Here is a 26516-nt window from a genome sequence, read left to right on the forward strand (position 1 = left end):
ACATATCTGTATGTAGGTTTGCTTTTAGTACATGTAACACCAAAACATACTCATGGCAAAAAAAAAAATTTTCCTAAGCAACATGTTTGTTTTTGTTTAATTTTATCAAGCAATCAAACTTTCGGACTTATGAAGCCATGTAAAGTTTCACAGACACTCTCTCCAAAAGTGTTTTTTTTTTGGTTTAAAGAATGCTTCCGATAAAACAGTTTGAAAAAGTCCTTTATGAAGGAATACCTTTCCTAAAATATCCGCTACGAAGAGTGTGTTTATTTTTGGAAGAAAAAAAAGTTCTGCACCTACCACATTCGATGCATGAAAAAAAACTTATTTGCATAAACGTTGTGAATTTAGATAAAATATATTATTTTTTTAAACAAGACTATGTAAGTATTCAGTTACAATTTAATATTTAATACAATTTTTATAAATTTATTCAGCAATAAATATTTAATTTTCCCCTTTTTTTCTTTAGTTTTACAATGCCTTTAAAACTACTATTCATCAGATTTTATATTTAAAAAATCGATCAGTTAACTACAGACAAATGATAATTTAAAGTTTATAAACTGAATTGTATTTCTACTTGATTAAATTTTCTTCTAACTTAAGCACTAAAAGCTTAAATACCATTTTGTGTTTATAGCTAAGTAGTTAGTTATTTTTGGATAGTATATTAAGTCGATTTAGATATATGCTGTATATATAAATTCTTATTAGATATGCAAATCTATAAATTTTAAAACATCTTTTTCTAAAATTATTATTACAGGTGGAAAATTTTTTTTAAAAACAAATGAATTCTATAATGATAATGTTGCAATCTAAGTTTACATACACAAAGTTATAGATTACTTAAAGTGAATATGAAGAAAGAAGGCTACTTTAACAATTTCTCTACTCATTAATTTTCTTGATAATAATTTAATTGATTCAACTTCAACTCTATTTGCATTCCATAAAAGACCTTTTCATTTAAAATAGATTTCTTACCATTCCAAATAAGAGATTATTTTGGGAAATTCAATGTAAATTTTTCACACATTTTTCTTTTTTTTTGTTTTTGTCTTTTTTTGAAGTCATTTTTTCATCTGCAAAGGTAAAAAATTTCAGCATAATCAATTATAATAATTTTTTTAGGTTCGTAATAAATTTTTGATAAGAGCACCTCACCAGTTCGATATCAATTACTATGGCAGGTGTTACTCCACATATTGAAGTATGGAATTTAGCTTCAGAAATATGTCAATCTTGCAGAAATGGAGAGTATGAAAAATGTACATGTAGTAAAGAAAGTATTGTTGGAAATATTTATCAAACCCTGGGAGATCTTTCCAATGATAGTTTAGATCAATGTGAAATTAAACAAGAGTCTAAAAAATTTTTAGGCAAATATTATCAGCCTGGTTTTAATAACCAATATATTTCAGATGATGAGTTTGATGATATTAAGGAGAGAATGCTTCCACCTTCTGGAACAGATTGGAAAATAATTGATTCTTTACTAAAGAAAGATATAGATGGAGAGGAAATTAATGAAAAAAAAGAATCAGCAAGTGCTAGATATAGTTCACAGTTAACTTCAAATATGCAGATGGTTTTTGTTGATAGTGATGAGAGTGAAAATGAAAGCAGCTCACATTACAATAAAGTTGAATCAAATCTTTCAAGTAAATATCAATGTATTGAATTAGAAAGAAATATAGCATCTTGTGATTCTGGTTATGTAGCTGGTGATGTTCTAGACTATAACATAGAACCTGTTATAGATCAAATAAGAAGACACTCTTTAGAGCCTTCTGAAGCCTCTATGCATCTTCTTGCTAGCCTTAAAATGTATGAAAATTATGAAAAATCAGATGATGATCTCATATATGAAATACATAGAAAAAATATAATTGAGTTAAAGAAAATGAAAGAAGAACTTGAGGTACATATTTCTCAAATTAATTCTGAGCTTGTAGATGAGCTACTTTTGCGTGATGAACTTTATTTACACCATGAATCCTTGCTAATGGATGTTGATGATTTAACAAAATCTTGCAAAAAGGAAGATATACTTCTGTCTCAAAAATCCGTTTTATCCAATGACGAAAACATTTCGAAGAAACTACAAAAAAGTCAACCTCTATTCTCTCCTACTTCAAAAATAAAGCTTTTTTGGAAAAGGTGATGTATGTGACAATATTTTTTGGAAATGTTTTTGTCTTGTCTGTTAAGTGGTTGCGGTTTAATATTTTGAATTACATTACATTTTGCTTAAAGTAGTTTGCTTTTTTTTTTTAAAGAAAAAAAAATTTAATATTGACCATAATGCAGAACTTTTAAAATTTAGTTTAAACTGTTAAAGTGTTTTTATTGGTTTTGTTTAAAATTATAAGTCTTAAATTTTTTTGTTTAGTTAAATATGTTAAGCACTATTTTATACACCAAAGTATTATTTGAGAATGGTAAGATATTTATGTTGATCAGATTTCAAAATTTTATAACTTTTTTATTATCTTTTATTTTTTTATCTTAGTTTTAATGCGAAATATTTAAAAGTTCAAATGTATTTTAAAATAATGTTTATTTTTGAATTTGTGTAGAATTTACTATATACTAAAAGTTGATAATAGTAGAAATTTACTTTAAAACTCTTTCTTCTTTATAAAGTAAATGGTTTACTACATTACAAAGTAATGTTTTCAATAATAATTATTTAATTAAAATAGTTAATTAAATACAGCCACCAACATTTTAATTTAGTTTTTATTAAAAATGACTTTTTGAACAAACATTGATTTAGATAAATTAGAAAATCACGTTATTTTACATACACACATTGTATTATCTATGTAGTATATATATATATGTATATTATATTTTATATGCTATATTTTATGTATATATGAAAGAAAGAATTATGAATAGAATACACAGATATAGAATTATAGAGATATATTATATAATCACATGATATTATATATAATTACAGAAATATTTATATATTTGTGGGTTTTCTTACATGTTAGGATGTTACTGAAGTAGATATTTATAAGCTTGTACAATGTGTTATTCAATATATCTTTTATTTGATACTGAAGTTTTCAATTAATTTCTTTGTTTACTTCCTTCCCAGAAGAAAACACATAAAAGCTTGTAAAATTTTTGAATTTAGCTAATAAAAAGTATCAAAAAGCAGCTAAAAAGCAGATGTATAAAAAAATAAGAATAGATGCACATATAATTATGGTTGCATGATATTAAATAGTTCCTTTATTAAAAAAACAACATTGAATGTCTTCATTGATAGCCAGCTTAAATGAGTGTAATGAAATAGAGGATCTTATTGAAAAAGAGTTAAGGGCAATTGATATCAACTCTCTAGAGAATGATGATTATGAAAATCATCACACTGACAATCAGCTGTTTGAGGTAGTCATAAAGTTTATTGTTTATGGTTTTTAGATGAGTCAAAAGTCTTAGATGCATTTAAAGTAATTTGGTTGTTTTTTTTGTTTGTTTTTTTTTTGCTTGAAAATGATAATTAAGGGTGCAGGATTTGCGGATGGAAATAAACATTTGAATTAAAGTCTGAACCTATGTATAATAAGTTATAGGAATTTGATCAAAATATGATAGAAAAGTTCTTTAGGTAACAAATGTTAACAAATCTTTTGTATTAGTACACTGCATTCTTTTTTTAGGAAACAAATTTTTACCAATCTTCTTTATCAGCATATATTTCAGCTCTTGCAGAAAGAGGCCACAAGACAGAGATTTTCCTTGAAAAAGTGAATGAGGAAACAAGTGGTAGTTATTTTAAAGTTTTTTAATACTTAAGTACATAAAGATTTTGTTTTTGGTCCAAAAAACAGTTGAAATTTTTTTGTAAAATCAGTTCATGGAGTCTGTTAGAAGTCAAATAGACAAAATCAAAACTTACAAAAACCCAACAAAACTAATATAAACCACAGCTAATTTATTTGAGTTTTTTTGAAAAGGTACTGTTTTAGTTTCATTTATTCTTGGTTCATGAAGTCTTGGATATCTGAAAGATCATATGTTATGGTATAAATTTAAGACATTCAGCGTGAGTATTTTAAAGTTTGTTATGTTTTTAGATATTTTTAAAGAAGAAAAAACCAAGGCAGAACATGAGTTCAATGAAATTAAAGAGCAGATGCCCATAAAAGATGTTTTTGATGATAAAGATATTTTTGATGATGATGTTTTTGATGAGATGAAATTTAAGGATAAACTCCTAAAAAAACAGAGTGTTGAAAAGAAGTTAGAGTTTAGAATTTTTTTCAAAATTTTGTTTATTTTAAATTTGGAAAAAGTATAACTATGAAATCTAAATTATTGTACACCCATTTAGAAAGCAAAAAGAATTTTTGTCAGCTGACCTAAGAAAAAGTAACAAAGAAAGCCTGAAGGATGTAAGTATAATTTTTGTATTGTATTTTGTCAAAAAAAAGTTATTTATACTTATTTGTATATTTATATTAACTTTTTATATTTGTACTAACTTTATATATATATTTAATTTTTTTTTAGGAGGCACATTTACTGATTGAAGAGAGAGTATTACTTTTGTTAAAATGTGTTATAGAACTTGTTTTTTATTTATTTTATCTTGTTTGAAAATTTTTAAAAAATAAAAAAAAAATATTCATTTAAAAAGAATTTAAACTTAGATAAACTTAAATAAAATAACAAAGCACTAAAATAACAAGCAAGGAAAAAAAAGTTTGATGATAAAGTAACAAATTGCTTGGAAAACAAACTTAATAAACCATTTTTAATATTTGTCATTCATTTTAAAATATTTATATTAAACTTACAGAACCAAACACTAAAACACCAATTTCAAATGAGTTTAAATTTTGATTAACTCCCATTTTATAAAACAAACTAGAAAAAGCTTCTTCATGGACAAAAGAATGTTTAGTGTTAACTTTTTTAGAATACCAATATTGAACTTGTTCATTTTAGAGGATATGATTACATAAAAATATAGTTTCTTGAAAGCTATTTCTATTATAACTTTATTTTCTTTTTATTTCTTAAATATTTTTTGTAAATGATTACTGCTGAAAGTTATAACCTGTTTTAAATATTCAAAACAATATTTTAAAAAACAACCTTAAACCTTGTGCGTGGCATGAAACATTTCAAACCTTGTGTTTAATTTTTTTTTTTTTTTTTTTAATACGTTTGCAGGATAAAAATATGAAGTTGTTAGATGAAGAGATATTTAATGAAAAACAAAATCTTCTTTCTTTAAAAGTAATTTTGATAATTTATTTGTATTGCATAATTGTTTATCATTGCTTATGTTTTTGTAATTCAAATTTTTTGCATTTTAAATCAGCAATAAAACCATAAACCTTTGTATAATTTTTTAGCAAGAAATCAAATTAAATTCTCAAGAAAAGATTATCAGAGCTGCTGTTTGCATTCAAAAATTTTTTAAACGCCTAAGGTTTGCTTCTTTATTTAGTTCATATTTCTCACTTTACCTTGCTATATCTAACTGTAATTTTTACTGTTGTCTGCTTCATATTTATGCTTGTAATATTTAATTATTTTTATTACATTGCTGGAGTTCTAGTTTCCAAAGTTATTAATGTTGTTTTGTTAAATTTTTGCAGTCACAAAATAAGTTCACTTTAAAAAGTGAACTTATTTTGTGACTGCAAAAAAAAATCTTTTTTAAATGCAGCATAGTTTTTTGCAAGTAAGTTTTTTTTCAGAACACATTTTTACTCAGAAAATACTTTTTTAACCTGAAGCTTTTTAACCAAAAGCTTTTTAACCAAAACAACTTGTGTTTATGTATTTTTTAGTTTATCAGCTTAAGTAGGTAATGTTTATACCATAAGGTGGATTGTTTTGTTTAAATCCTTCTCCTTTGCAAATCCACCATTGGTACAAATAAATGAACAAAATTTATTGAAATAGTTGAAATGACAATTTTAGCTAATATAATTTCATTAATAAAATAAAGAAAATGTTTGAATCCAGTTTATTAAATTAGTTCAGAATTTTTTTTTACCAGACTACAAAGCTAATATAAATGTTTAGTTCTAATTTATCAAGACTTTTTTTGTATACTTAATGGCTTTATTTGCATATAAATTAAATAATGGTGTTTGGTTTTCCCACTAATAAAATACTAACAAATAGAGTTCAATTTATATATCATTTATTTTAAATAAAATTTTAAAATAGTTTATGCATTTAGACATACTAAGCTATAAATTTTATTAAAAAATCTCCTATACTACAACTAAATATTCTTTAAAAACATTGATCAATAGTGTTATTAAATACGTTAAACTTACTTCCCAAAGTAAAAATGAATTTAAGTTTGAGTATATATTTTTTACACCAAACATTTTTGCTGTTTCAAGCCCATGAAAATTTTTTTAATGAACTTCAGAAAATTTATCTTTAAAGACCAAGCACCTTAAGGAAAGCATCAAAATAAGGCACTAATTTTATATTTATATTTATGTTGTATGGAATTGAGTGATTTTATGGCCTTATATGAAAGTGATAAAAAAAACTGAGATGTGCTTTTTTACTTTGGGTGATGAGTTCATTGTATATTAAAGTGATTAACTAATAAACAATGAAATGTAAAAAAAAAAAAGAAGTGAAACTTAGTATGTGGCCAGGCAGTTCAAATAGAGGATTAAAATTACTAATGGATAAACATTTTTTAGTTAAATTTGAATTTTTTAAAAAATATTTAAATATTGAAGTAGATTAACAAATTTATTAAATAGCGTTTAAAGTTGAAGAATATTTTAAATCAATTTGCTTTCATTAACTTATTGTCAAATACAAGAATAAACAGAACTGTTATTGTAATGAAAATACATTTCTGCTTGTTTTTGTATTTGATAAAAAATGAAATTGAACAAATGTGTATACGTTTTCAATATAAGGCTAAAAAGACAACTTAAAAGAATGATAAAAGAGTTGAAGTTTGAAGATTTACCTGAGGTTTACAGAATACAGAACAAAGAAGAATATATTACAGAGCAATTAAAGATAAAATGTGGGGATGCAGAAGATGACCTTGAACAAAATGTTCCTACAGGAAGAGATGTTAGTATAAAACCTTGTGTGGAATTAAAGACTAAACCATTAGAGTGTGAAAGCCATTTAGAATCTATCAAGGATTTACATTTAGGCTTGGTGCAATCTAGCAGTGATTTTTTTAGCAATCCTCAATGTTTAGATTTTCATTATGAAAAATCAAATATTAACAATCATTTTAATCCTGAAGATTTAAACAGTGATTTCCTTTTAAATAATAAATTACCACTGAAGAATTCACATTCCCTTTACCCCAAATTGAGGAATGAAAGTTATTTAGATACTTCAGAACCTAATGAAGATATGGTGCTGAATTATTTAGTATCAAACAGTGAACTTCATTTAAAGTCTGCACAATCTTTCGTTATGATTAACCTAAATCCTGCAAAATCAAGAGCTGAGACTACACTTTTAAATCCTTTAGTATTAAGCAAAGATCAAGATAACTTAGAACTAAGAAGTGGGGATCTTCATTTTAATGCGTTACTATCATGTGTTGATCAAAATCCAAGTAATATTTTAAAAACTTATAATGATAATGAAGTAGATAAACAAGACAATATTGAAGAATCCAAGCTTGTCAACAATGAAAAAACAGATACTTATAATGATAATGAAGTAGACAAGCAAGACAATATTGAAGAATCCAAGCTTGTCAACAATGAAAAACCCAAGCCTGTTAATAATGAAAAAACTAAGCTTGTCAATGATGAAAAAGCGTTGAATATGTTAAATGTTCTTGACAGCACTGTTTTACAAAACACTCAAGGGGATGTAATAATAGCTTCAAAATTAGACTTATTTTCAAATGTGTCACCAAGAATTGTTAGTCTTTGTGAAGAATGGCTTATCATTTCAAGGAGGTATAAATGAAAATATTTACTTTTTGTTAATTTTTTTTTTTTTTTTTTTAAATTTGTTTTATTTCTTTGCTTTTCAGTAAATTACCAGAGTATAAAGCACCTATACATTTAAGGTATAAATTTTTTTTTCTCTTTTAAATTTACTTGGAAGCTAAAAAAAAAAAATTACTTTCTTTGGCTTACTGACAAAAAAGTTTTTCCATGGTAAATGGTTTTTTCAAAATTTATCAGGGTAATTTTGGTTAGTTTATCAATATTATGTAATCAATATTTTAACAATAAAACAAAGACATTAAATAAGCAGTGATCAAAGATCAAAGTTTAAAAAGACTAAAAAGAATTAGTTCCATATGTGCTTTTATCTTTAAAGTACATGTTTATATTAATTCATCTTTCCTTCATAATTTTAGATCCAATATCATCTTTAGGGTTAACTTAATGCTCAAGCTTTTGAATAAATGTAGATTCTTCTCTTTTTTTTCAGTGTTGCAGAAACCTCTATCTGGGAGATTTTAAATAATCCATTTAGTATACAAGATTAGACTTCAAATTTTTCTGGGAGAACAAAGCTCATTGATGTTCCTTGATCTCTCAGCTACTAAACAGTATAATCAGTTTTTTCTTGAAATAAAGAAAAGCATCTTTAGCATAATTTTTCAACAACCATTTCAATTTAGAGGTAAAAACATCATATAGTTTGTTGGCTTTCTTCTGTTCAAAGCCTCAAAGTCTGCTCAAACTGCTGGACCATTGCTACTTCAACTAAAATTTTTGCAGCATTTTTAGAAAGACTTTTTTAGCTTTTTTCTTCCAAATAAGGTTTTGAGGTTGAAAGTTATATTTCCTGATAGGAAAAAAAAATCAGCTTTGACAATTTTGTAAACCTTATTTACAGTTGTAGCAATCTCAAGAACCATTTTCAATTTGCTTTTTTATTGTTGATGAGTTAAGATGAGTTGCTAATACAAGATAGGGAATGTGAATTAGGCTAGTCTTTTTTCAAAACTTCATCATGACACCAGCATCATAAGTAATTGTTGCTGCTATGTCATTGTTCAATTACATTTTAAATTTAGACAATCACTTAACAAGCTGAATGGCTTTCGGTTTTCATGCTTTGATGGACAAAATATTTCCAACTGATTGGAAACCAATAAAACCATGTCAATCTGGATTTACGCAACAACATTTTCTAATCAAAGTGGGTTTAAAAATAACTGATTAAAAAAGCAACTTCTTCCTCTTTTAATCTTAATGATTCTTTGCTCAATAATGTTGACAGATTTGCTAAAATTTTTCATGAATCAATGCCTAAGATTTTGACGACTATTTGGAAAAATGTTGTCATCTAACTCTGATCTAATACTAATGCATCTCATTCTCAACATCTAATACTCTCCTAAGTAGAATACTATTATAGTGTATTATTTGTAATTTGTTGCAATCAATATGCATATCAGCTTGCCCAAGGTGGTCTGTCTCTTTCTTTTGACTAGTTTGATAGATTTGCTAGTGACTGGTTTTTCTCTTAACTTGAGTTTTGTGATTTGCTTGAAGGTAGTAGATAAGGCTTCTTGTTCCCAATGCTTTCAAAGCTGATAAACAAGCTATTTTTTAAATCTCCTAAGTTTTACTGGTTTAAATCTTGTTAAAAAAAAATTGCAATGATAATTAATACTAAATTGTCTCCAGTATTTGATTTTCTTTAAGAATTGACATCTTTAAAGTTGTGAATGTTGTAATTTTTATTTTGTTAACAAACTTAATGCATGTCATAAAGCTAAAAAAAAATTCTACATATTTGCATCGCAAGAAATTTTGATGTTTAAATTTTTTAACTGTTCTTTTTTAATTTTTAAAATCATGCACAAAAAAAATTTTTTTCAAAGTAATATTTAATATTTAGCCGCCATCAGCTATGAATACAGTTTGAGCACACAACCTTAACATACAACTCTAACATTTGAGCCCACTGCTTGGTGATGGCACCTTTGATAGTCTCAATGAGTCTAAAAACCATAACCTCCGCAGGATGCTTAGACTTTTGGACTAATCTGATGGCATCAAAAACTTCCTTGGCATTTTACTTGGTGATAAAACAGTAGTCAGTTGTTGTTGGCTGGATCCATAATTAAATTTTTTTTTGTCTGAAGAAAACAATAATATATTTTTTTTTCTTCAAAATTAAAGGAGCTTTTAGGATATTTCAATATGAGACCCTTAAAGTGGGTAGTAAGAAGAATTATTTTGCTTCTGGGGATGAGTTGGCACTAATTTTTTTTTTGACAGCCCTTCTCACTGTTGCTTTATATACATTAAGGTCTTTTGCCATCCTTTTTGTTGACCTTTTTTTGGTTTTGACCTTTTTTTCAAAATAGTTGTCATTTTTTGGGATAATCTGTATGAAGAAATTTTTTTTTTTTTGCAAAGTGGATTCCTTTACCAGTCAAAATTGATCACAATTAAAGAATTTGATTTACATAAGTAAGTTTTTCATAAGAAAATCAGCCATAATTGCCTTGACAATTTAGAGAATATTACTCTGGTATTAGATAACTAAAAAAAAACCAAATTACCCAGTTAAGAAACACTATTGTATATAGAATATTGCAGTAAATGTAAACTAATTTAAAAAATTTAAAAAAAATTTGTTCTTAAATCTCTTTTTTTTTTTTATAAATTCATCTTTTGTTGTCATATCTTAATTCGCATTAATAAAATTTAGATCTTTGCAACATAAAACAAGAAGTGAAGTTTTAATAAATGAAGAAGATATTACTGCAAATGAACCAGATCAAGTATTTTAGTTTTATATTTTTAAGATTTTCCATAATATCTTGGATTTTTCATTTTATCTTTAAATTTCTAGTTTTAGTATGTAAGGTTCCTCTTATTCATTATTATGGTAATAATGCTTCTATGTAATGGTTCAAAAAATTAGGGTAAAGTAGGACAGTAAAATAAAGACACCTTGCTTATGACACCACATTTATTTAGACAAATTTTAAATATGTCACAATAATTCGTTATTTAGAGTGAGACGAAAAAAAATATTTAAAACTTCTTTGTTGCATCAATTTCAATCCTGAAACTGACTTTTTTGGGTCAGTGCAGCCAGTTGTGTTAGAATAATTGTTTTCATCTGAATTAAAGTCTGTCCTGGTTTTTTTGCACTGTTCGTTAAAGTGAGACAGGTCAAGGTTATCAAAGTGGGACTTGTAACTGACACCTATACATAATCACCGCCAACTTTTCAGTTATCAATGTGGCAGAAATGATTGCACCGGTTCTTGCTACTTCTGAGACCAGCTCATCACCACCAATAAATACTCAATCAGTTATCAATATGGTGTCACAACTGCTCTAATTCTTTCTGTGGATGTTTTTGAGACCAGCTCATCACCATCATTTCCTGCTCCATTGGTGGTCAATGTGCTATAGCAACTGTTCATGATGCATCTTTTTGCACATGTCATCATATAAACTAACAAGTGATGAGCATTTTGAGTTTCTTGCCAAAAAGAATCTCTCTAAGAAATTGGTTAAAAGAAGCATTGTACAGAAAATGCAGAAGACATAGAAGGTGGCAAATAATAAGAAGAGTACATAGAATTGAAAACATTGATTTGATTCACTGGAGCAAGTGTCACTAATAACTTGGCTAACAAGAAAAAAAAACATTTAATAAGCCTGTTTATATTGGTGATCATGCTCCTTGTGGATACTGTAACAAACTGTATAAAACTCTGGATGATAGAAAATTAGATGAAAATTGGCTTCATTATATCAGTTGTCCTGTTTGGATGCACAAATAATGTGCTGAGTCTGGTAATATCATGGGGAGAATGGGTTTGTGTGCAAAGCATACATTTATATTATATACAATAGTTTAAATGAATTTGGACACTGACATTATTCTAGTCTGCTTGAGTAGCTTTATGTAGTGTTCAGTTTTCATATTACCAAGTCTGACTGATTTACTACACATTTTTACATTTTAGTTGCCTTTGTTAGTGCTATTATATCTGTTGGGTGTTTTAAAATGTTTGAAGTTATTTTAGAGTAATTTTGTTTATTTAACTGTACTGTAGTTTGCAATAATTGCAACAATGTTTATTTACAATAGAGTGGTATCAAATATTATAGTTATGTGCCGGTTTTCAAAATTCTGTATTCTAGCTTTGCCAAAAGTATCCCACTTTACCATGTTATTTGAAGTATATACAGAACATTTATGTCCTACTTTGTCTTTACATAGGCCTGGTTATACTTCTGTAATAAAATTTTTAAAGTGTTCTGCTTTACCCTAATTGACCCTATTTACTATCTTGTAAGTTGAAAAAAGATTAAGTTTATATTAAGTTTGTGCTAAAAAAGATTTGTCAAATAAATCACTATTGATTCTACTATATTCAGATTATTTTGTTTTTTGCATTTTTTTTTTTTTTTTTATTTGTATTTGTTTGCTAATAAAAAATGATCTTTTAGGTAATTAAATTAAATTTTACCAGTTCTAAATCTATCACATATGGCAGAGAGTTATCTGAGTTTACCAATCTTCAATGTCTTTCAATAAATGGTGTTGTGGCAATCGAATCTATCAATATGAAAAGTCTGGTGAATTTAAAGCTACTTATAATACAAGTGAGTAACTAAATGATTCACAAAGTCTTGTATTTATTGCACTGATTCCTCTAGATTGACCAAATTTTTTTTTTTTTATTAATGTACTGTAAAAACAATTTCATTGGTTGTGTCAGTTTTATTTTCTTTCTAGAAATGCTCTTTTGAAGTTGTGGTAAATCTGACTTCTAATTTACGCTTTATAAACTTATCAAACAACAAGTTGACTTCTCTTCTTGGTTTTGATTCTTTAGTGAACTTGTTTTACTTGGACTTATCAAATAATTTGATTACAAGACTTTGTATGTCATAAATTCTCTTTTTTGTTTTTTAAAGAGTTAGTTAAGTAGAAATGGTAATATAATTTTTCATGGCCTATTGTTAAGGAAATTATATTGTTTAGATAGCATACTATTTTTATTAAGTGCAAGAATAAAAGGATATAATTCCATTTATTATAAATACTAATTATATAAATGATTCTGAAAAAAAAAAATAGTGTACTTTTTATATGTAAATCTAAAAAGCAATATTTACTTTAAGTATCAAATAAACACATATTTAAATTATTTTTTGATAAATATTTTCAATAAAAAATGATCCTTTTTTAATAAGATTTAAAGTAGTATTTCTTAAAAAAAATGATAATTAAACAAAATCTAAAAAACTGTATTTTTAATGGTTACCAAATAATACACATGTATTAAAAACATTTTTTGATAAATATTTTTAATGAAAACTGATCCTTTTTAACATGATTTAAAATTCTATTTTACAGCTGGTCTTGAAAGCTGTTCACATTTGACATACTTGAATCTGGATGATAATCAACTCATCTCTACAAAGGTTTTCTCCCTATAAATATTTTATTTTCATGAATTCTGAGTCAATTAAAAAACCTATATAGTTGGTTTTGTCATTTTAGAAATCAATTTTTATTAGCTTTTTGTGTTTTTTGTAATTTTAAAGCATATTAAATATTGAATATTTAAAAATAGGCTTTTGATTGGTAGAGGGTTACATTTTCATTTATGACAAGTTTTTATTTTTTATTTTTTTACAATTTATACATATACACACTTTTCTCTCCCATAAAGTACATGTTTGAAAAAACACAAATCAAAATAAATTGATTTAAAATTAATTGTAAAATCATTTCAATTTTATATTTTAAATTCTGTTTATTATTTCCTAAGTTAAATCTTTTTTCTTAATTTTCATCTAATTAATATCAGAAACAATAAAAAAAAGTTTTTATTTAGGGTTTGCAGTATTTCAATCAACTTACCTATCTCTCATGTCGAAACAATCAAATTTTGTGTGTTGATGAAGTTCAATATTGTCCATTGTTAAAAGTAGCATTTTTTTGTGGGAATAATTTAAGTAAGGTAGTGTAATCTGTTAAATTTATTTTTCAAAAATACCAATCAAGTTTATGTTTGCGTATAAATTTGTTTCACCAAAACCTGCTGTTTTAAAAAGTTACATTTTAATAAACTTTTGAAAATTCAATTTATCTTAAAAGACTGGTACAGAAGTTTGTAATATATTCATTGTTAGTTTAGTGATTTAATGGAAAAACTAAACACTGATGCTCAATTAGTTTCTTTTACTTTTTAATAAACTTTTAAAAATTCAATTTTTCTTAAAAGACTGGTACAGAAGTTTGTATTTTATTCATTGTTAGTTTAGTGATTCAACGGAAAAACTAAACACTGATGCTCAATTAGTTTCTTTTACTCTTGTATATTTGTTACTTAAATTTACATAAATTTTGCTGATTTTTTTTCATATTTTGTTAGGTTCCTCAGCTGAGAAATAATGTTCTGTTGTACATACTTCATATGAATGATAATAACATTTCAAGTATTAATGATTTATCCATATACTGGCTGCCAAATTTAAGTATTCTTGCATTGAATGCTAATAAGTAAGTTTGTTTCAATACTTAAGTCTTTAAATCTTTTTCTAGCTTATGAATTGTTTTAATCAATCTTTTCATATTGATTGCTTTATGGTTCAAAACTATTTTCAAATAAGTTTAATGCTTCCTTTCCATTTTATTTAAAACTTTAAATGTGTGATAAATTTATTTAGCATTTCAAGTGTGCCTTTGCTGGAGAATTTAATGACCCTTAAGGAAATTCATCTTGATGGTAATTTATTTTCCCAGCTAAAAGATTTGACTGGTCTATCTGCATGTAAACACCTCACAAAATTAAGTGTTAAAGAAAATCCTATATCAAGTGTATCTGGCTACAGGTAGATAATTATTTACAAGCTAAATCAGGAATTCAATTTTAAAAACTTGTTCAAAACAAAGTTTAGTAAACCTACTGTTGTTCTTACTGCTGGTCAGAAACATAAAACAAAACAAAGTTGTGTAATTGCTACACTTAATTGAACCTTTTTTTCATGAAAGAAAACAGTTTAATTATCTTAGGAACAGGTGTAGATTACAATTAAAGTTCTTATTGGTGTGAAATAAGCTTAAATTATAAAGAAAGTTTGAAGCTTTAAAAGAGATAGTTTAAGCAACCAAAAAATATATATTTTTTTAAAGTTTGTCTTTAGCATAATTTAAAAGTATGAAAAAAAAAGATCACTTTCTATTCTAAAAAGTAATCTATCAAACGTTTAACTCAAAAGGTTGTCTAACTGGTTTCATTAGGTTGCTTAAAAGTTTTGAGAAATTCAGAAGGATAAGATTATTTATATAAGTAAATTCAGAAGGATATCATAAAGTATGTTTTTTAGTCTCTGGAAAATCAAAGCCATTTTCTTTAGGGTGACATTTATTGGGTCAGTATTTTTAATGAGTCGGTCAGTATCTTTTTATTTTCAAATTTCAGTATGTTATTGAGATGGTCAATATTTTAACTAAATGGTCAGTATTATATATTAATTGTCAGTTAATTAATTTAGTTATCAGTTTTTAATTAAATGGTCAGTATTTTAACCAAGTGGTCAGTTATTTAATTAAAATGATTTGTATTTTAAGCAAAATGATCTGTATTTTAAATTAAACGATCTGTATTTTAAACAAATATTTAATGATCTGTAACTTAAATAAAATGATCTGTTATTTAACTAAAGTATTGTGAACTTTGACCAAAGTAATTAGATAAAATTTACAAATAAGACTGCCATTTCTATCTGAGCACTGAACAAAGAAAGTTTAAAAAAATGGAAAACTTTGTTCCAGAATACAAGTCCTCTAGCGAAGAAGAAATTGAGACAATAGAAGAGCAAGCATCATTGAAATCAAGGAAACAGAAACGAAAACGTGAATGGATAAGATGTGAAACATACCCGAATAAGAAAGATGCAATTGCAGGTAAACAGTTTTTAAGTCATCAGACAGCTAGTTCTCAGACAGTTAGGTCCCTTACAGTTAGGTCAACAAACTTTTAGGCCTAAAAGCCATTTAGGTCTACAAACATATAGATTCATTGCACATTTGGAGAGAGAAGAGAGAGAGAGGAGATGCGTTTTGCTCTCTCCCCTCTTTCCTCTCTCCTATAACTCTCTCTCTTTTCCTTTTCTTCTCTTTCTCTCTCTTTCTTTCTCCTCTTCTTTTTATTTAATTCTTCTCAAAAATTTTTTCAGCAATAACAGCAGAAGATCAATGGAGTTATCATTATTCCAATTACACTAACGATGGAAAAAAATCATACTATAGATGTAAAGCCATTCAAAGACACAAAGAGCAATTTGATGCTGCAGTTTATCTGTTATTTGATTCAGTAAGTGACAATGTAATTATTTACAGAACTGAAAATAGACATGAACATGACAGTAACAATATGTCCAAAGAAGCCATCCCTATTTTTTTAAAGACTGAAATCAACAAAATGTGTGACTTGCTTATGAAACCAAAAAGAATTTTAAGAACCCTTGTAGATAATGGCCACCAAATCCAAATGAAACAACTCCAAAACTATATAACTGCTTACAAAAAGAAAAAATATGGTAGTACATCAATTTCTCTTGGTGAGTTAGAACAATGGTGCATAGACAATAATAATGTTCCCAACAGTGAGGATGAACCTTTCATAGTAAACTACAAAATAGTTTACTCTGATGGTTCAGATGTCGAAGAAGAAAAAGATGATGTCCTAGACAATTTGATATTTCGAATTTTTGTATCAACAAAAAAGACTCTTATGTCAAGTTTCAGGAAAAGATAAATTACATGTTGATGCTACGTACAAACTAAATTGGCAAGGGTTCCCTGTGTTACTAGTTGGGACCACTGATATGGATTGCCATTTTCATGTATTTGGAATGGCAATGTGTTCCAATGAAAAAACTGCAGATTACAAGTTTATATTTGAAAGCATTTCTTATGGTTTGGCAAAAATTAACCAGGGAGGGTATGAACCTGAAGTATTAATCTCAGATGGTGCTGATTCAATTCGAAATGCATTTTCTGATGTTTTTGGCAAAAAGGATATGGTGATGTGTTGGGCACATATGCGTCAGAATGTTAATAAGAAGGCTGAGGCAATGGTGAACAAAACCCATCAAGATGAACTTATTGAGGATATAGACACATTGCAAAAAAGTCAGAATAAAGACATCTTTAAGAAAGCTTCAGGTTTGTTTTTGAAAAAATGGAAAACACTTGAACCAGAATTTTCTAGGTACTTTAAAGCAGAATGGTTGAATTCTCATCAAACTTGGTATGAAGGCTTTAGACATTTCACACCAAGTACTAATAATGCTCTTGAATCATTTAATAGAGTGGTGAAAGATGAAGATACCTTAAGGGAAAGGCATCCATTTTCAAGATTTAAAGAGGTTGCGTTAGAGATGGTTGCAAAATGGTCAAATGAATATTAAACAATCATGAAAAAATACAGCCAAGAACCAACAATTATACTAAATTTGTGGACAAAAGGTTACCAGTGGGCCAAGACCAACAAATCAATTTCATTAAAACAAATGGGTGAATCAACTGAATATTATTTACCTGCAAATGATGAAATAAAAACTACTCAGACAGAAATAGATTTCATTAAAGAAATGAAATGGAAGACTTTTGACCAATTTAAACAAAAAGCTTTTAAGGTCTGGACCTTAACTATGATCAAGAATGAAGAAAATTGGTCACATAATGTATGTAGTTGTCCAGATTTCTTTAAGAAATTCATGTGCAAACATATTGTTGGTTTTGCAATTCGAATGAAGTATTGCAAACCCCCACTGGCAGCAAAAGATGTTCCTATTGGTGAAAAAAGAAAATGTGGGAGACCAAAAAAAGCTACTAAAGCATTACTAAGAGACTGATCACATTTTCATATTGTTAAATATTTGGAGATCAAATATTTTTCAAAAGTGTATAAATAAAGCTTTTACTAACCAACTTCTGTTTTTACTGACCAATTTCAATATTTATACTGACCAATTTTAATATTATACAGACCAATTTTAATATTTATACTGACCAATTTTATTTTTATACTGTCCAATTTTAATTTTTATACTGAAAAAGCTAAAGTGAAATACTGACCATTTGTTTAAAATACTGACCCAAAATTATATATATACTGACCAAAAAATACTGAACATTTATTTCAAAAAATACTGACCGATTCATCACAAATACTGACCAAAAAATTTGTACTCTTTTCTTTATATTCACAAAAAGTTGTTCTTTGATGTTTTACCAAAACACAACATTTACACAAATAAAGCACAATTTTTGTAAGGTTTTTTTAATTGCTCGCTTTTTAGTAGTATTTTTTTAAAATCACAAACTTTTTTTTTTTAACCCTGAGCTATTTCACAATGCAGCATTATTATTTAAATGCTCTCTTTTATTTATGAGTATGTTAGATTTAATTAAATAAAAAGCAAGCTGTAAATTTAGTGCTCACCCCAATAAATATTTGCGAAATTGATTAATAAACTGTAAAAAATAAGAACTAAAGTTTATTGAATTTACTTTTAAAATGAAAATGGTATTTCTTTTTGTTTTCCAGATCCAGCATACATCATATTTTACCATATCTTAAACTTATTGATGGAGAAGAGTTTACTTCAGAGGTTTAAACAATACAGATTTCATCTCTTATTTTTATCATGTCTTTAGATGTTTTGTCTCTGCTCTTACATTTTGTAAGTTTAGTATCGGTAACTTTTCTTTAAGACTGAAGATATAGAATCTTTACTTTTCAATGAAGTTCAAATAAAAGAATACAATACAGCGTGGGAACACATTGAAACTGACTTATTGTAATAACATATTTTCTTTTCTTACATTTCTATGATGTTTTTAATCTATAAATCAGAACTTATATCTTTTGATCTTTCAATAATGACAGCAGAAGCCTGTATGGCTAAAGTTTCTACTATATATTTATGCATTCTTCAAAGATTTGGTATTAATTGATATATGCTCAGAGATATTACAACTTTTAATTGTGGAATTGCATGAGCTGCTGAACTTTTTTATTGTTTACATTTTTTAAGTTGCTTTACTCAGTTGTCGAACGATTTGTTGTTAAAGAAACTTCAATTGCAGGTATTAATTCATAGGTTTCTCTTTTTCAACAACTTATATCCCAATAAATAATAACAAGAAAATATTTTTATATTGGTGATGTTTAATTAAGACACTAGTTGATACAAGTATTAGTTAATCTTCTCTCAATCAAAAATGCAAATAATAATAGCATGATTTTTTAGTTATAGTTATTGTAAATAAAAAGATTGTTGTTAATTTACAAAACAATTTTAAAATCATAAATTTGATAAATTTGGAAAATAGGATTTATATATATTACTTTAATGTTTGTTTTAGATTAATGCCTACAGTGCACTTCTTGACATACTTTCCAGACATTTTCAAATAAGTCAGAACATTTTTGAAACCTGTTTTAAGAAAAATTCTCATAATGACCTCTTAGCTGTTAGGTAGAGAAATTATGTTTTTAGAAGGATACTCATAATGACCTCGAGGTAAAGATAAATCAAGTTTTGATACAGTTTTCTTTAAAATTATCTAATTTTTTTTAGCTGCAGCCTAACTCAAGAAAATGAAACCAAGAGAGCTGACAGTGCAAAAAAGATTCAGGTATTTTAAATGTTTTTTAAAGTATTATTCAAAAATTGATTAGTGAACATAAAAAATAATTCCTTATCTTATTTTTTTTTTAAATTAAATTTGATTTTAAAAAAAAATTTTAAAAAATGTTAAAGTAGAAAGTGAGATGCTTTTATGTAAATTCTTTTTTCTGCTTTTGGATAAAAATAACAAAAGTTTTTTTCTTTTTTTTAGAGATTATTTAAACAATATATGTACAAAAAAAATCAATTGTCAACTTCCCAGAAGAATCTAGAGTTAAATGGCATTTATCCTGAAGAATTGAATAATTGTGTGCTTCTTAATAAAAAGGTTTTGTTTGATAATTCAGAAAAACTTGGTATGATAAATTCAAAAACAGAGTTATTTAAAGGTAATAAATATGATTTGTTTCATTGTTTAAATTATGATAAATCAAAATTAAACTTACAAAGTTCCTCTTTAACTCAAGATGACATTAAAACTCCTGAAGATTTCGGGTCTTTGGAAAATTACAATAGAAATCTTGAGAAAGGTAATATTAGTGATTACTAAATCAATCACTTCTAATTATCACAAATCAAGTGATTCAAAGTTTAATTTTACAAGAGATTTGCTTGTAGACATGGTGCAAAATGATGATGATTCAAATGATAGTGATTTTGATTACACCCAAGAAGTGAATGTAGGCGATTTTGAATACATTGATATTCCTTGGAATCCACCTGAATTCTTTCAACAGTAAGTTACTTTTAATATACTTAAAATTTTAGCGTATTTTTTAAAATTGTTCCTTGAAACATTTTTTGTTCATTTTTATTTTCAAGCAGATTTTAAAATGTTCTGAAACATTTTTACATTATGTTTGAGAGTATTTTTAAAACCTGAGTGTGTTAAAAATAAAAATTTTTAAAGAAAAAAGTATTTCTTTAACATCTTTAAAACATATATATATATATATATATATATATATATATATATATATATATATATATATATATATATATATATATATATATATATATATATATATATATATAGTTGCAGTTTTAGTAATTATTTTTCATTAGATCCAAAAACTCTCCAAATCTTTCAACGTCACATTTTATAACATCAAAGCAGTTGGAAGTAAAATTTTGTTGTATGCATCATTAAAAAAATTTTTTTTTTGACTAAGTTTTAAAAATAAACCACTTATTGCACAATTCTTGTTCATTGAAATATTTTATTGCATCTTTTCAGTCTGGAAGCTGTTTGTCAGTTAATAAAGTTTGGGATGCTCCAGCGTCTCATTTAAGGCCAGTGTCTACTACCGACGATGGCACTTGTTTCTTAAATTTATCTTCCACACAGAGCAAGTCAACTAGTTCACAAATCATAAAAAAAGCTAACTCTATTACTAAAGATTGGTTTGTTATTTTTAAAAATATTTAAATTTCATAAAAACCTTGGAGGCTTAATGACAAAATGTTGAAAAATTACCATTTTTTACGATAGAATTTTAACTTTCAGGGGTTTTCTTAGTCCAACCACAACTGAATTGGTGTTAAAAAGGGCAAGAAAAATGGGAGTAAAAAAGAAAAAAGACTTAGGTAAATTATACAACTACTAATATAATATATTTTTTAACTAAATAAAACAAATCTCTTTTTATTTAAGATCCTTATGAAAGGTTTTATTCTACGAAAAGAAAACATGATGCGATATTGCCTTCAAAGGCTCGAGGTAAATACCTTCTAGATCTTACAATATGTTTTATTGAATTTCATTTTCTTAAGACATTCAGCTTTTCTTGCTCTACATTTACATTCTGATACATCTATTTTTCATCATTTATCATAATCCATTTAACTATTATTATCCTAATCAATCTTAGTTCATCAACATTGCCATTAATGCAAACAGATATTCGAAGGTTTTTCTTTACAATCTCATAGATTTACCTTAATCCACTTCAAAAGTATTTTCCTACCGCCACATTGTATCTGATGTGGCTCTAGCTTCTTCATAATGAGTACAAAGGTTTCTTTTAATGACAAAAGTAACTTGACTTCAGCAAGGTGTTTAGTTGGCATCATAACACATTACAGTAAAATAGCATACACCGCCATACAGTGAGTCAAAATCCAAAAAAACGGCCAAAAACCCCTCAAAAAAAACAATTGCTAGGAACTAATAAATTGAGTTGTAATGTAACTAATACCAACAGAAGATAAGAATTAATTGCTTGTTGATTAATTATTATGGATTCACCAATTATTGCACCTTTTCCTAAGACTTATTATTTTATTTTCATTTATTACGAAACTCGCACACAAAATACTTTTAAGGCTGATATGGGTAAAAAACAGTTTAAAATTTAAGTTTAAGACATATTTAAGATATTTAGTAACTATAATCAATATTTTTGACACTATTTTGATTTTAGATTGTTACTCCTAAGATCTTGAAAAAAGTGTCCCAAATTGATTTTTTTTTTACTTGTTTAATCATGAGTTTGATCATCTGCTTCAACTCCTCTACAGAGTATGTTTAATCATACTCTGACAAGGATAATAGCTACTGAATGCAAGGACTTTAAGAGAATATTCGCTGAGAGTGGGGGAAAGTTTGAAGGTGTACTTTACAGATCTAAACTAGTCAATGAAAAGGTTTTTTTCTTTGGGGCTTTCTACTCTGGATTGCTGGCTCAGATCTTTTGAGTATATTTTACGTTTGGGATACAAGATGCACATTAAAACATTCTTTGCCAAATCCTAATTGCCAAATTCTAAAAAAAAAATTTAGAGGTTTTAGAGAGGAGCTAAGCCTTATAGTTGAAATGCCTAAACAGTGTTTCGGCAACACTAATATTGGGAACACCGCCAAACGGGTATATGAAAACGCTAAGATCTTCGCTGATATAATAGGAGTAGTGGTAGATGTAACTATCAGATTGAGAATAATCCTTATATCAGTATGCTCCGCTTATGAACTGAACTCTGAAAGATCTGGACAGTGTTGCTATGAAATACTGCTCTTACACTACAAAGATATTCTTGCAACATAGGGCGCAGATTTCTGAGCCATTAGAACTGCCTATCGGTTTTTACTCTGAGGATTTACAAGAAGCTCTAAATAAGGAAATTTGCAAAGATTGAACCATACAGCAAATGACCCAGTACCAATACCTCTTGATCAGAAGTGATGCTGTAATATCTAAGATTAGTTTCAAAAAACAAATCTGAAAAGTGGAAAACCACTTCCCCAAAGGTTTTTACTTTATTAATGATGTAATAACAAAATAAAGCCGTTTTTGCTAATAATAGTTTTTTCTTCTTTTGTTTCGCTTATAGAAAAGTAAGATAAGATAATACGGTATTTTCCAAATTTTTTATTTTAATTAGTATATGAGCGCGTTTTGGTTTTAGGAACCGAAATTTTTTATATAAATTTATCTTTGTGCGCGTAAAAAACTCTAACACGCATACGCGTGTGCAGTACGTACCTTAGGTGTATGTAAAATTTATTTAAAAATTATGTGGTATTATATGGTATTTGTGATCAAGGAATTCAAATTTTTTAAACCATTATTTGCGCGCGTAAATGACACTGATACGAGTACGCATGCGTATTACGCGTCTTAGGTACGCGTAAAGTTTCTAATTTTAAATATGAATTTTTTAACCCGATAAGGCTAATATTGATGTATCACATTTTTATATTTAATGGCTATATAATTTTAAAATTATAATTTCTATATAATTTTTGCCTTTTTTTTCTTTCTGACTCACTGTGCGTCAGAATCATTTTTAAAATCCACTGCTTAACTTCTGAATGTATTCACGATTGCAATTCATTTCTAACTTTGTAAAACGATTTGTCCGAATCGTCCGCTTTTATACTCGTCTTTTTCTTTGCTAAAAACGGTTTTTAAATTTCCTTTACCATATAAGATGCAATATTAATATTTAATTGAGCAATATCTTGTCAAATAAAATGAAATAAAATCTTTATTGATTTAACATGTAGTGTTCTTAAATGCTTTGCTTGCGTCACAAGGGGAATTATTATTTTAACACGTCCTGTAGTGATTTTACTGTCCAACCTGAAAACCGCCAGAGGATATGAGGATATGAGAACCGCCAGAGGATATGTCAACCGACCTGGTAACGAAATCTGCGTTCCACTTGTTTGCGCATATCAACTACACTATTAATATTATAAATTTTTATTTCTCTACCAAAGTAGTATAACAATTTTCGTTCTTTTTTCTTCTTACCGAACACTAGGCTGACCTTATACATAATGTAAAGTGCATACCGTAACGTTCTCAAGTTATTTGTTTTCCACCGACTTACCACGTCATAATATGCCATATAGTGATCCTTACAGACAAAATATCTTAAAGATAGTTGTGAATCAAACGGTCATTCACAAATATAACACATAGTTGAGCAAGTATAAGATATTGACTAATCTTCAAGACGTTTTGTATGCAACTCTATCCCTGTAAATAAGCATCGTTGAACTTATTAAGTATTTTTATTACTTTTAATAATGGTTACGTGAAATAAAATGTTGCTGTTTTAAGATAAAGTATTTGTACTAAAAGATGATTTTTTAGCGATGGATCTGTTTAACCCAAATTGATCCTGAATTTTAAAAAAAAAAAAAAACCTAAAAGTTTAATTAAATTTGGTTTCAGATTGCCGATCAACTGTTAGTTGGTGTGAAAAAGTTGAAAGGTTTATTACATCATTTTAGTATTTATAAAATCTCCACTAATAAAAATTAAGAAAAAAAAAACGTTTTTTTTAACACAATTTTTTTAGGTCGTTGATCAAACAACGGTCCATTGACTCTCACATAAAATCTTCATTGGAACTTCGTAGTTTTTACACCGGAAGTGAAATTAATCATCATTCCGGTAAAGTTACAAAATACAACGCGAAAAGTTCTGTTACGAGAATTAATGAACCTCTCACGCTTCCAAAAGTTAATACAAGTTATTTAGCTGGAAGATCCATACCACTTATGGTAGCTAGTTTTTGAATTCTCAATTATAAGTATTTTAGGTTTTTTTGACCTCAAATTAAAAATATTGTAAAACTGTTTAACAAAACATGCCTTTTTTCTTTTCATTTTTTTTTTTATTACCATTTCATTATAACACGTTTATTTAATTTTATTATGCTTATATTCGTATTCATTGTAACAGCTTTCCGAAGTTTGTAAAGTGAAACCCAACCGTGAGATAGCACGAAATTCATTTCGCGGTAAATATTTTTATCTTTACATTTAAAAGTGGAGCAAAACTAAATAATGTTAATGACATAATAATGCTTTTATCGTATTTTATACCTTAGTAAGAATTCAAAATCCATTTTTAAAAAGTATGTGATTTTTTAACAAAAGTTCTTATTGTATAAGGTAGATGATTCTCAAGTCTCGTTATACCGCCATGAACGGCCAGAAAGATTACTTTCGGCCAAACTATTTAAAGACAAGAAATAAGGTAAGTTTTAAAACGCTTTTAAGTAATTCAGGTTTTTAATTCAACTCTTCATGATGAATTTAATCTCGCTAAACCCACATTTGCCAGCTAAATAAGTATTTCCCTGTTAATTCAGTAAGACAGGGAAATATACAATTTGCTCTTATATTTTAAAAAAATGCCAGATTTTCTTAGATTTTGTTTTTTGTTGTTTTTTTTTAACACCACTTTTTACGTCGTAACGCCGCTTTTCCCACAAAAAACCTGCCCGTATTACTTATTAGCCACAATTGATTTATCAATGCTTGTCGAGCATCTGCGTCTCGTTATTTCTTTACTCGAGACAAGACGAGACGTTGATATCCAGGACACAATTTTTAAATTCCGAAAGAAAAATTTATTGTCCCGGTTTATAACTTTATTCCGGGACAGTTTATTCGCCAATTTTTTCCGGGACAATTCTTGTCTCGTTATGCTTGTCCCAGTTCATTTCGAGAAAACAATTCCAAGACGCAGACCCTTAACGCTCGATTTCAAAAGTTTTTTTTTGGATCAATTTTTGATAATCTTGATTAATTTAAATTATTTGGCTAAAATTGTCTTAAAAAAATTTATTCTGATTATCGTGATGTGTGACGTCATTTAATTGTGTTTTAAAGTTTTTTAATTCAATGCGTTATTTTCAGTTTTTTTTTATTTGTTTTTATTTGTTAAACTATAAAAAGCTCGAGCAACAACTTGCTATTTGTAATATCTAAGTTATGTCTGAATTGTGCATTTTCTACTTTTACACTTTCAGCTTCAAAAGAATCCGAGAAAACATCGAAGTATTGCAAAATTTCAAGATGTTTAAACGTTTTTTCGATACCGGTAGATATTCCGATATCTGTGATAGATATTGGATCGTTAGATATCTGTTCCGATAGATATTGGATCGTTAAAAATCTGTTATAGTAAACATTATAGAACAATTGTGTAACTTTAGCTGCCTAGTTGTAAACAATATAATTAAGCATTTAAGACCTAAAAACAATTTAATTATATGATTAACTTTTTCTGTTTTTTTTTTTATTATTATTATTGTTGTTATTATTATTGTACGTTATTTTCGCCATTTTGTTTTATATTTTATACCTAAAGCTCATTTTAATATGATCATATTAACATAAAAATTAATAATAAACTGCATTGCATTAACATGTAATTAAATATGCTACTAATAGACTATATAATATATTATGACGGTTTAACGGCCATACAGACCCATTTTTTATATCAATAGAAAAGGATGTTATTACAACTTGTCACGTGATTAAAGCAAAAAATACAAATCCCTCTTTTGGTAATCCTCAGAGTGGGGATTCAGAACTGTTTATGCAGAAGATATTCT

At 27.1% G+C, this 26516-nt stretch overlaps 2 protein-coding genes across 16 annotated transcripts; both read left to right on the forward strand.

Annotated features, from left to right (window-relative positions):
- Positions 1 to 257: 257 nt before the first annotated feature.
- On the forward strand, positions 258 to 2311 carry LOC145183557 (uncharacterized). The gene is made up of 2 exons (XM_080058945.2): positions 258 to 386; positions 1141 to 2311. The coding sequence occupies exon 2, from the start codon at positions 1193 to 1195 to the stop codon at positions 2171 to 2173; it is 981 nt and encodes a 326-aa protein (XP_079915071.2). The 5' UTR covers positions 258 to 386; positions 1141 to 1192; the 3' UTR covers positions 2174 to 2311.
- Positions 2087 to 26176, forward strand: LOC145183554 (uncharacterized). Of its 15 annotated transcripts, none has more exons than XM_090083950.1 (33): positions 2087 to 2174; positions 2402 to 2450; positions 3690 to 3795; positions 4107 to 4272; positions 4364 to 4424; positions 4543 to 4569; positions 5209 to 5274; positions 5394 to 5470; positions 6942 to 7958; positions 8036 to 8071; positions 10684 to 10756; positions 12447 to 12602; positions 12736 to 12883; positions 13360 to 13427; positions 13844 to 13969; positions 14384 to 14511; positions 14679 to 14843; positions 18569 to 18632; positions 18736 to 18821; positions 19059 to 19110; positions 19390 to 19502; positions 19605 to 19662; positions 19867 to 20185; positions 20274 to 20391; positions 20721 to 20778; positions 20893 to 21059; positions 21163 to 21242; positions 21310 to 21375; positions 24338 to 24377; positions 24465 to 24669; positions 24851 to 24908; positions 25067 to 25147; positions 25926 to 26176. In XM_090083950.1, exons 2-32 carry the CDS (start codon positions 2448 to 2450, stop codon positions 25144 to 25146), a joined length of 3987 nt encoding a protein of 1328 aa, XP_089940076.1. In that variant the 5' UTR covers positions 2087 to 2174; positions 2402 to 2447; the 3' UTR covers position 25147; positions 25926 to 26176. The 15 variants fall into 15 exon arrangements, 8 of the variants coding, with proteins under 8 accessions (XP_089940076.1, XP_089940078.1, XP_089940075.1 ...); XM_090083952.1 differs by having other exon boundaries at positions 2115 to 2169; XR_016451472.1 differs by lacking the exons at positions 2087 to 2174; positions 2402 to 2450 and adding an exon at positions 3157 to 3417 and having other exon boundaries at positions 19867 to 20044; positions 20123 to 20185; positions 25063 to 25147.
- Positions 26177 to 26516: the final 340 nt, after the last annotated feature.

This window comes from Hydra viridissima, unplaced genomic scaffold, assembly GCF_058129835.1.
Source record: "Hydra viridissima isolate aposymbiotic clone 2 unplaced genomic scaffold, HvirCarnegie_v1 scaffold_4, whole genome shotgun sequence".
Classification (NCBI taxonomy): Eukaryota; Metazoa; Cnidaria; class Hydrozoa; order Anthoathecata; family Hydridae; genus Hydra; species Hydra viridissima.

Bases quoted from the DNA above. Each gene is read 5' to 3' on its own strand.
- LOC145183554 (XM_090083947.1), top strand. From the start codon at position 3,280: ATGTCTTCATTGATAGCCAGCTTAAATGAGTGTAATGAAATAGAGGAT. The intron at 18,633-18,735 runs GTTTAAACAATA...CTTTTCTTTAAG, and splicing joins GAGAAGAGTTTACTTCAGAG to ACTGAAGATATAGAATCTTT. The intron at 19,663-19,866 runs GTATTTTAAATG...TCTTTTTTTTAG, and splicing joins ACAGTGCAAAAAAGATTCAG to AGATTATTTAAACAATATAT.
- LOC145183557 (XM_080058945.2), top strand. From the start codon at position 1,193: ATGGCAGGTGTTACTCCACATATTGAAGTATGGAATTTAGCTTCAGAA.